We start from the raw sequence: 11,745 nt of genomic DNA on the forward strand, positions 1-11,745 counted from the left end.
CGAAGTCCAGCAAAGAGAGAGGAAGGTGGCTGTTCTATGGCTCGTGATTTTAGAGCCATGTTTTGCCAGAAGAGCAAGGAGAGCAGACAGGCTTGTCTGAAAGCCCTCCCTCTTAAAGAGCATTTAAAGTAATTTCTTACTCTTCAGCCTCCCCACACTCCCAACTTTTGTCCTTGAGAAAAGGTGCAACATTTCAGAGTCTTCAGTGGAATAGAAATAAACTGAGCCAGTGCTTGATTGTCTCTATAGCAATCCACCCTTCCCTAATTGAGCATGTGGTTTTCATTTGTTTTCTCCCATTGGTTCCTTTATTTCTACTCCATCACCCTATGTTCACTCTGGGCAGGTAGCTAATAAGTCTGCTTAGGTTACAGGGTGGTTTTAAATTTGGCAAGCTTTACTCTAACATATAGCCAACTGTTTGCATGTCTTTCAAAGGTTTAGAATGGAGCTCAGACACCATACCCCAAAGATGCTGGCAGAGACATTCTGACTCATTAATGGAGAGCTGGCTGATAGCAGAGAGGGGTGATATCAGCCTTGCAGACATTGCCCCGGGGAATTCTGAGCAGTGTTGCTCACAGCACCACCTGGCCAGATGGAGACCACCATGGGGTTCATGGATGACAATGCCACCAACACCTCCACCAGCTTCCTTTCTGCGCTCAACCCTCATGGAGACCATGCCGCTTCCCTCCCATTCAACTTCAGCTATGGTGACTATGATATGCCTTTGGATGAAGATGAGGATGTGACCAATTCCCGGACGTTCTTTGCTGCCAAGATTGTCATTGGGATGGCCCTGGTGGGCATTATGCTGGTCTGCGGCATTGGCAACTTCATCTTTATCGCTGCCCTGGTCCGCTACAAGAAACTGCGCAATCTCACCAACCTGCTCATCGCCAACCTGGCCATCTCGGATTTCCTGGTGGCCATTGTCTGCTGCCCCTTTGAGATGGACTACTATGTGGTGCGCCAGCTCTCCTGGGAGCACGGCCACGTCCTGTGCACCTCTGTCAACTACCTGCGCACTGTCTCTCTCTATGTCTCCACCAATGCCCTGCTGGCCATTGCCATTGACAGGTGAGTGCAGCAGCAGTGGGGGCAACAAAGGCGGTCAGGGAGGAAGGAGCATTGGAATTGCCCCCTCCTGTACTGCAGTTGCAGATTGATGAGAGGTGTCTCTATTCACCCTAGATGTGGATGCATGGGGGACTCAAAAGCTTGCCCATTGACTGACAGTGAGAAGAGTTCTCCTTTTCCAGCTTTGTTCAGACAGAAGGCAGCAGAGCCCTCTAGAGCTGGGTGATGGGAAGCTTTTGATCTCCCCTGCTATGGATGTTTTCCTAGATGTTATACCTTTCAAGGTCTAGAGTAGACAGGTAAGAGGAGATATTGAGGAACACTTTAAGCTCCAAGCAGTTACCTGTTGAGTCAACTTGGAAATCTTGAAGGAGGTTTCTATCTCACCAAGACTTCCTCTACTAACATATGACCTTCTAGCATCACCTGTTTTTTGTTTTTTTTTGTTTTTTTTTTTTGAGACAGAGTCTCGGTCTGTCGCCCGGGCTGGAGTGCAGTGGCCGGATCTCAGCTCACTGCAAGCTCTGCCTCCCGGGTTTATGCCATTCTCCTGCCTCAGCCTCCCGAGTAGCTGGGACTACAGGCGCCCGCCACCTCGCCCGGCTAGTTTTTTGTATTTTTTAGTAGAGACGGGGTTTCACCGTGTTAGCCAGGATGGTCTCGATCTCCTGACCTCGTGATCTGCCCCTCTCAGCCTCCCAAAGTGCTGGGATTACAGGCTTGAGCCACCGCACCCGGCGCATCACCTGTTTTTAACCGCATCACCTGTTTTTAAATAAGATTCAAGAATTTGTGGCTGGCTGTGGTTAATAGTTCAAGCCTATAATCCCAGCACTTTGGGAGGCCAAGGCAGGAGGAGCATTTGAGGCCAGGAGTTCAAGACCAGCATGGGTAACATATCCAGACCTCATCTTTTGAAAAAATAAAAAAATTAGCTGGGTATGGTGGTGAGTGCCTATAGTCCTAGCTAGTTGGGAAGCTGAGGCAGGAGGATCACTTGAGCCCAGGAGTTCCAGGCTGCAGTGAGCTATGTTCATGCCACTGCACTCCAGCCTGGGTGACAGAGGGAGACCCTGTCTCTAAAAAATAAATAAATAAATAAAAAAGATTGAAGGATTTGTTTTGAAAAGAAAAAGAGAACACATGCTTACTTACTTTTTGTTGTTGCATTAATCACTTTGTACCTTTTAGTCCATTTGCACAGATAGTACAGAAGAACTGTTTCTGGTGATCACAAATAAAATCAGGAAGAGCAGCCCTTGCATGTCTTCCTTCAACTTAGTCTCTTCCTTTAGTGTAAACTTGTGCTAATGGGCCAGGCTGGTCTTTGTTCCTCGGGGGACAATCTTTGCTAGCTCCTCTGCCCACAGTTGGACTGTCATTACAAAGCACCTGGTTACAGTCTAGAGACAATTACCCTGAGCATCAAATCAGGCCTCTGTGTACTTGGATCTGAACAGCCTGTCTCTGTCCCTTAACCCAGAGAGCCTGAGGCATACATGCTCTCCCTGTCCTCTGGCCTCAGGGATCTGAGGGGGTTTGACCTGGCCCTCACAGTCAGGACGGTATTCCAGGGAGGAGCACAGCTAAGAGAGCTTGTTTTCTTTTTTTTTTTTTTTTTTGAGACGGAGTCTCGCTCTGTCACCCAGACTGGAGTACAGTGGCCGGATCTCAGCTCACTGCAAGCTCCTCCTCCCGGGTTTATGCCATTCTCCTGCCTCAGCCTCCCAAGTAGCTGGGACTACAGGCGCCCGCCACCTCGCCCGGCTAGTTTTTTGTATTTTTTAGTAGAGACGGGGTTTCACTGTGTTAGCCAGGATGGTCTCGATCTCCTGACCTCGTGATCCGCCCGTCTCGGCCTCCCAAAGTGCTGGGATTACAGGCTTGAGCCACCGCGCCCGGCCTGAGAGCTTGTTTTCTGAGACCACAGGCAGGGCATGCAGGGGTGAGATGACCGAAAAGGATAACCTGAGAAAAGGGGGTTGCCAAGGAGCCTCTGTCTGTAAAACCGCCGAGGGGTGAAACCTCTGCCTCCCTTCTCCAGGGAAGGACATCTGGGAGTTAGCAGCTTACATAGCCCTTGGTCTGTCCCCCTAGATCCTTGCAGAACGCTACTTCTCCTTGGCCAAATTCCCTCCACTGAATCACAGAGTCCCGCAGCTTTTCATTTACCTGGGCAAGGACCCCAGGTGAACCCACAGAAGGAGCAGGAGGAGAGCAGTCAAGGAGAGTACCTGCCTCCTAGGTTCCCTTCAGAGCTGCCAAGGAAGAGCTCCAGGGACTTTGTCTCTGAACTTTTCTGAAAATAGAAGCCACCATCTTCTCTCTTAGCCCGTGAACAGGACAAAGCATACAGAGTCATTTCCTGAAGTTTCATACTAGCAAGAAACTACATGTGCTCAGCTACTAAAAGTGGGGTGGGGTGCCTCCTGTGGAGTGGGACCCTACTCCCTGGATGAGATCCATTTTACCACTTGTATGGAGTAACAGTGATAGGAGAAAGTAGCTTCAAGGGGAAAGGAAACAAGGATACACTAAGGGGCATTGGGTTATTTGGAACATGTAAGAGTGATATCTATGTCAACCAGTCAGTCTCCATCTACTGAAATTCTTCAAGCTCATAACCTCCTTTCATACCAAACAGAGCTTGTCTGAAATACTGCAAGCTTTTCTCTTGCAGTGTGTTTACACAACGGAAATTAGATACAATAAGAAAGATGAATTAGAAAAAATGCTTTGCACCGTGGGGGCTGCTATGGTTGAGTGGGGTTATGATTGGAAGCTTGTACCCAGACCTCGAGGAAAGCACCATGGACCTTCACGGGGCTGCCCAGTGGTCTTGGCGGATGAATGGCTGCTCCAATGCCCATTCGTTTATTGATGTTTGTGATCTTTTCTTCAATTATTTTTATTTGTATGTGTTGTTACCATCTAATTGTGGTCTAGGAATCATTAATTTTTCTCTGGTCTCATGTGTTGTTCAGGATTTGATCGGTTGGGAGCAATTAATTTTTATCTTGGTTTATAACAAATACACTTAGTTGTAAAAATGCCTTTATTTTTGTTAAATGGAACTTCTGTAGCCATGTTAGCAGTTATTCTGCCTGGGTTTAAATTCTGGCTGTATTGTGTGTTGGGTCTTCTGTTAGTTATTTGGCCTCTCTCTCTCTGCCTCCGTTTTATCGCTTATAAAATGAGGATAAAAAGAAAGCCTATTGTATTGGGTTGCTTTGAGGATTAAATGAAATGATCTATTTAATTGCTTAGAACAATATTTAAAACAGTAAGCAATAAATAAACAGTGGATGTGATAATTCTAAATTCTTAAATTAACCCTTATAGGAATGTCTACAGCAAAAAAGCAGATAAACTAATGAACATTTTTGATGCACTAACCCCTTTGTTTTCATTGAAATTATTGTTTTTATTATGTGGTTTTTTAAAAAAATACAAGATTTCTACAAAATGCTAGAACAAAACTATTTATCATCTACTTGCTTGCATTTATTTATATTATTGGTTCCATTGTTCTCCCAGGCATCTAACCTAGAAGAAAGTCTCCTTTGCCCCGGCTGCTCTCCCTTCTTCACCAGCATTCATTCAACTTCCAGGTCTCGGCAATACCCATTTGTTCATTAGGGCTGGTATCTTAGTCTCCTCTTGGTCTTCCTGCCTTCATTGTTTCTTTGATCTCCCCGTCTGTCAACCCTACTCCCCTGACAATCCATCCTAAGCTTCCATTCATTCATTCATTTAAACAATGCATTTTTATAGAGTAACTATGATGTGACAGATGCTATTGCAAGCACTGGAGATATGACAGTGAATAAGACAAAAACACTCCTTGCTTTCCTGGAGTTTATACCCAAGGGATGGAGAGAGATCCAGTCAGGCAAACAAAAGAGGAAGATAATTTCAGAAGCAAGAAATACTCTGAACAAAAAACAAGCACACACGTAAAATGTTGAGAGTGACTCTAGTTGGGGCCTATTCTAGGTGAGTAGTCAAGAGAAGGGTCTCCGAGGAGTGGCCTTTGAAGTGGCTTATGAATGATGCAGGGGGAAAGAGCCTGCCTTGGGAAGACAGGGAGCAAGATTCCAGACAAGGGGGATTGTAAGTGCAAAGGTCCAGAGGCAGGAACAAACCAGACGGGTTCTATGAACAGAGGAACAGAGAGAAGGCCCCATGTGGCCCGAGGGAAGTAAGCAAGGCTGCAGCCAAATTAATCTTCTGTCTTGTACATGTCTCCTCTCTCTTGCTTAAAAGACCTCTAATAACTCCATTGTCTACAAAGTATGGCTCAAACCCTTTCACCTGTTCTTCCAAACTTTTATTATCTAGCCCCAGACTGCTTCCTGGTCTCATGGTTAAACACATTTATGTCCTGTTTCCCCAAAAAAGGTTGCAATCTTTGTAAGAACTGTCACCATGGCTTTTCATATTTAAAAAAAAAATTTTTTAGAGATGGGATCTTGCTATGCTGCCTAGGCTAGTCTTGAACTAGTCTCAAGTGATTCTTGTGCCCCTACCTCCCAAAGTGTTGGGGTTACAGGTGTGAGCCATTGTGTCCAGCCAGCTTTTTACATGTCTGTTCACCCAGTGCCAGGCACTCGATGAGGGTGAAATTGCATGAAAACCCTATTAGGTGCCCAGAATTCACAGACAGCAAAAGGTTATAAAAGAAGTAAGACACAATCACAGCTCTTAAGAGGCTGACCATCTGGAGTTGCAGGTAGGATGGGACCAGGGAGAACTAGCACTTACAAAACAGTTAAAGAATAAGTAAAGGATAAATTTGAAGTAAAATTTAAAGAAGGATAAGATCATTATGTACCAGAGTAGTCAGAGGAGGCTTCATGCAGGAGGTGGACTTCTAAGTGTCCTTCAACAAATGAAGATCAACAAAGGAGAGACAAGTTTTCCCAAGAAAGTGAGTAAAACAGTGTTCGGAAAAGCCTAGAGGTGGGAATGCCTGAGGTGAGTCTGAGGTACCTTAGAGAGGGATGTTGGGCGTGGGTAAGAAACAGAAGGACAGTAGAGATCAGAAAGAATAGGATCTATTCCAGAAGGTCTCAACAGCTAGGCAGAGGGAGTCAGACCTGAGGGAAGCAGGAAACTAAAAAAGATCATGAGGCCAGCTGCGGTGGCTCATGCCTGTAATCCTAGCACTTTGGGAACCCTAGGCAGGTAGATCCCTTGAGCTCAGGGTTCGAGATCAGCCTGGGCAACACAGAGAGATCCTGTCTCTACAAAAAAAAACTAATGTGGATTTAATAGGATTAACAGTGACTAATGTGAATTTAACAGGGTTTGTAAGTGCTAGTTCTCCCTGGTCCCGTCCTACCTGCAACTCCAGATGGTCAGCCCCTCAAGAGCTGTGATTCTGTCTTACTTCTTTTATAATCTTTTACTGTCTGTGAATTTACCAGGCATAGTGGCATGTGCCTGTAGTCCCAGCTACTCAGGAGGCTGGGGTGGGAGGAACCACTGGGTCCAGGAGATAGAGGCTGCAGTGAGCTGTTGTGCCACTGCACTCCAGCCAGCTTGGGTGACAGAGCAATATCCTGTCTTAAAAAAAAAATGCGGCCGGGCACGGTGGCTCAAGCCTGTAATCCCAGCACTTTGGGAGGCTGGGATGGGCGGATCACAAGGTCAGGAGATCAAGACCATCCTGGCTAACACGGTGAAACCCCGTCTCTACTAAAAAAAAATACAAAAAACTAGCCGGGCGAGGTGGCGGGCGCCTGTAGTCCCAGCTACCCGGGAGGCTGAGGCAGGAGAATGGCATGAACCTGGGAGGCGGAGCTTGCAGTGAGCTGAGATCCGGCCACTGCACTCCAGCCTGGGCGACAGAGCGAGACTCCGTCTCAAAAAAAAAAAAAAAAAAAAAAAAATGCATCGTGAGAGACCTCTGCCCGAGCCACAGGTCTGGGTTTCCTTTTAATGTGTAGACACTAAGATCCCACAGCATGTGGGGGCTCCAGGGAACTTCTCTTTTACCCAGAATCCTGAGGAAACTGGCCAGTCTATATACCTGTGAAGAAGCTCTCTTCTTCTGTCTTGATGAAGCTAAGGCCTGAGTGATCTCACCCAACCTTAGGAAGCACAGAAGCCTCCTGGTGAGCTCATTAGTCAGGGCCACTGGCCTGAGGATTGGGTTGTGTTATCTCTGCCCATTCCATGACTAGCCTAGTAGCTGCTGGGACCACTGTTACCATGATTTGATCCGGGACTTGGTCCTGGGAAGAGAGACAGAGCCCAAATACTTCTTTTCCAGCCCATTGTTATCACAGTTATTGCCTGGACCATCTCTTTGTCTAGCAGCCTTTATTCCTTGTTCTCTGGGAACTGTTAGCTCTACATGAATCTGGACCTAAGCCACTGTAGTGGCAGACACACAGGGCAAGCCAAGGACATACTCATAAGCAAAGAAAAGCGGCTGCCGCATGTCAGACCCCTTTTTGGAACACCAATAGTTAGAAACCAACTGTGATGGAGAGGAAAGAGGAGAAGGGCTGCTGGGATGCCAGGAGGGCAAGAGGAGGGGGTATCATTTGCTCTTGGCTGAAAAAAGGAGGAGGTAAAAAGCCTTCAGAGAGGCCACTGGATTTGCAGCAAGATGTGGGTCTGAGTCATTGTTCTGTTGATATCTAGTTGTGTGGCTTTTTGGCAGGTTAACTTCCCCAAGCCTCAGTTTTCTCATCTATAAAGTGGACATCGTCACTGTCTTACTTATTTAATAGGGTTGGAATTATCTAGTGAAAAAGTGGATTTGAAAATGCTCTGTAAATTGTAAACTTCTTTATAAACATAAGCAAACATAGCATTACTAATGCTAGAGTTCTGGAGTTCTGGTCCTAGCATTGACAATGCTGATGGAAATCCTTGAAAGAGTTTTCCGCAATTTGCCTATTTGTAAATATATCAGGAATGCCTCCCGCACAGCTCATGGCACTAATCCTGGGGATGGAGTTGGGGTGATGTCAGAGAGACTCAGAATGAAATAACTATCTGATAGTCACAGATTACCCTGAAGATTAGTTTTGATGTATAGAGTTTATCCTATAAAATAGAAAGTAGGAGAGGACTTGCAAATCGAGTATTTGCCAATAACAGGTAAAGGAAAATTGCTGTGTATACAGAATAGCTCTGGGAAAAAAATACATTTTAAAATGTTAGTAATTCCTTGTATATTAATAGCTTACTGTTGCTATGTGCAGTGTCTCATTGGAGCCTCATAGTATCTAGGTAATATTCCTATTTTATAGATGAGGGAAGTGAACCTATAGGGATAAGAAAAATGACTCAGATTCATAGAGCAGCTTTCTGGCAAACCTGGGATTAGATTTGTGGTCTTCTGAGTCTTAGGTCGGTGTTCTCTCCCATATGTTTATTGAAAACACACTCTGTTTGAAGCATCATAAAGGCTTAGGTAGCTACTATCGGGAAAAGGAATGGAATTATGTGGTGAAAATTCTTACAGGGAATAAATATGAAATAGGAAATTTCTTTGTCAGAGTAATCAGCAGAATGTGGTGGGGTAGACAGAGAGCAACGGAGCCAATGAGAGCAGAAGGTCTAAACTCTCCGTTTTCATTGTAAGTCAGGGCTAGTTTGAGGCTCTGGTTACATCAGGAGCACTGCGGTCTTAATGAAGGGCTCACGCTCGTGCATTGACAATGGCATTGCCAACATCCTGCAGACATTTCCCTTTTTACTTCTGGCGCTTGGGAGATTGGCTAGAGTGCCAGGGATGGCAGTCAGCGGGTGTCCAGAGTGGGCGCAACCCATCCTACTTCATCTAACCTCTGGGGGCTAGAAGAGAGCTGGAGGCTTACTCCTGCCAACTCTCTAAAGGATGCTCAGTATGCTTGAGTGCCCAGGCTGTGAGAGAGGGACAGAAAGAGCAGAAATACAATCAAGAAAAAAAGTAAGTAAGAATGAACCTCTCTTCAAATCAAAATTCCGAGAAAGATGACTTCATAAGGATTGGTTTCAAAGGAAACAGAGCTGGTTTGGCTTTCCTTCAGGCCCTGGTCACATTTGCTCTGGGCTCTACCTGGGATAAGTTCTGGACACGTGAGACCGTGTTTGTTTCTAGTGTTGACCAATCAATCCCCTCCCACTTCACTCCCCATCTCTCTCTTTCCCCAACTTCCACCCCCTGCCAGCCACAGGATGTCTTCCAGGAAACCGGAGCTCTCTGCATAAGCTGTGTGCATTCTCTCTGGGAAAGAGGCTATCAGCTCTCATGCCGCACAATGACTCACATACCCCCTAGAAAGTGCTCTCTCTGTTTCTGGACCACTGTGGTAACAGCAATGTGGGTTTTCTTTTTTTTTTGAAAGGACAAAAGCAGTGTCTTTTTACTCTCTGATGCTTTGCGGTTGAAAAAGAAATACATTCATGTATATTCTCAATTGATTTTCACATCAACCCTGTGAGGTAGGGTTAAATGTTTTCTATCAAGGAAGGGTCCTGTGGTCTGTGACCTTGAGAAAGTCATTCATCTCTCACTGCCTTCTATTTTTCCACCTGAAAATGAGACACATGGCCACAAGCTTTTCCTCCTCCTTTGCATGCAAAGCAACAATTTTTAGAATGTGGAATGAAGAAAAACCTTTGCCCACTGTTTCCATTGGAAAGGGCAGATTCTCCCAACTCTTTGAATTATCTTGCCCTTTTAGCTCTAAACTGAGAGGTAATTAGAATGAACAGCCCAAGAACAGGAAGGGGCTGGGAACAGTGCCAGGCTAGAAACCGATGGGAGGAATTATTATATTTAATACTAATTGTTATCATTTTGAGTACATATTAGGTTTAAAACTGTGCCAGGCACAGTGCATACATTATCACATTTAATATTTAACAGCCAACAAAACTTTTGCAGATAAGGAAACTAAGGGTCAGAGTGCATCAACAAAACTTGGCTGAGGTTGCACAGCTAATTAGAGATGACCCTGGGGTTTGCTTCAAGTTGGCCTTTTGCAGAAGCCGATGTACCACTGGGAGTTTCCTCCACACATACCATTTGGTTGCTCCTTAGAATGTTGCAAAATGAAATAGCAGATTCGCTTGAGCCCAGGGGTTTGAGACTAGCCTGGGCAGCATACGGAGACTCTGCCTCTATAAAAAATAATGAAAAAAAGTTAACGGGGGTGGTGCATTGCACCTCTAGTCCCAGCTACTTGAGAGGCTGAGGTGGGAGGATTGATTGGGCCTAGGAGTTCGAGGCTGCAGTGAGCTATGATCATGCCACTGCACTCACTGCACTACAGCCTGGGTGACAGAGCAAAACTCTGTTTCCAAAAAAAAAAAAAAAAAATCCAGCACTTATTTCTCACAGTGGCTGCCTCCACTTGTGTTCTTGCCCTAGGTATCTGGCTATTGTCCACCCACTGAGACCACGGATGAAGTGCCAAACAGCCACTGGCCTGATTGCCTTGGTGTGGACGGTGTCCATCCTGATCGCCATCCCTTCCGCCTACTTCACCACCGAGACGGTCCTCGTCATTGTCAGGAGCCAGGAAAAGATCTTCTGCGGCCAGATCTGGCCTGTTGACCAGCAGCTGTACTACAAGTCTTACTTCCTCTTTATCTTTGGCATCGAGTTCGTGGGACCCGTGGTCACCATGACCCTGTGCTATGCCAGGATCTCCCGGGAGCTCTGGTTCAAGGCGGTCCCTGGATTCCAGACCGAGCAGATACGCAAGAGGCTGCGCTGCCGCAGGAAGACGGTCCTGGTGCTTATGTGCATCCTCACCGCCTACGTGTTGTGCTGGGCGCCCTTCTACGGCTTCACCATCGTGCGCGACTTCTTCCCCACCGTATTCGTGAAGGAGAAGCACTACCTCACAGCCTTCTACATCGTCGAGTGCATCGCCATGAGCAACAGCATGATCAACACCCTGTGCTTCGTGACCGTCAAGAACAACACCGTCAAGTACTTCAAAAAGATCATGCTGCTCCACTGGAAGGCTTCTTACAATGGCGGTAAGTCCAGTGCAGACCTGGACCTCAAGACAATCGGGATGCCTGCCACTGAAGAGGTAGACTGCATCAGACTAAAATAACCCCCTGGACTTTGCAAAGTTTAAGCACAAGGCAGGGTCCTGCGGACACTGACTAGTGTGCTTGGATGCACATCAACCTGGAACTTTTTGTGTGCGGCAGAGGGCAGAGTAAATGGACCACTCTGTGAACCATGTTTTCAAGGAGCTCAGAGTTTCTAAAATGCATGTGACCAGACACTATCAATAGTGGCATTTGTTGAATGTCTAATTTGCACACCAGTAGGTACTAGTAAGACCTATATATGTTGATGACGTTTAGCTGGCAAAATGAAATTGGAATTAAACAGAGGAAAATGTTGTGGTGCAGATAGAAATAAGGGAGTTTCCACAAAAGAACTGGAGTAGGTATCTAGGATTGCAGTACGTGTGTTTGCAGTGTGAGGGTATCTCTGGGCCATCCACCTACTCATCACACACTGATCTGGCCCATCTCTGGGAATATTCTTCAGCTGGAGTTCATGCCTAACATTTGCAAGACTGGAGCGAGAATACGAAAGAGACTCTAGGCTCCTTGTGCAGCCCTTCTCCTCTCATCTCTCATGGCGAGGGGCCTTGCATGCATGTGCATGGACATCCCAGTATTCATGGT

At 46.1% G+C, this 11,745-nt stretch overlaps 1 protein-coding gene across 1 annotated transcript; it reads left to right on the forward strand.

The window, feature by feature from the left end:
• Positions 1-445: 445 nt before the first annotated feature.
• PROKR1 (prokineticin receptor 1) lies at positions 446-11,156 on the forward strand. The gene is made up of 2 exons (XM_033176785.1): positions 446-1,083; positions 10,460-11,156. The coding sequence occupies exons 1-2, from the start codon at positions 599-601 to the stop codon at positions 11,154-11,156; spliced, it is 1,182 nt and encodes a 393-aa protein (XP_033032676.1). The 5' UTR covers positions 446-598.
• Positions 11,157-11,745: the final 589 nt, after the last annotated feature.

Source organism: Trachypithecus francoisi, unplaced genomic scaffold, assembly GCF_009764315.1.
Source record: "Trachypithecus francoisi isolate TF-2019V2 unplaced genomic scaffold, Tfra_2.0 Lachesis_group17, whole genome shotgun sequence".
Classification (NCBI taxonomy): domain Eukaryota; kingdom Metazoa; phylum Chordata; class Mammalia; order Primates; family Cercopithecidae; genus Trachypithecus; species Trachypithecus francoisi.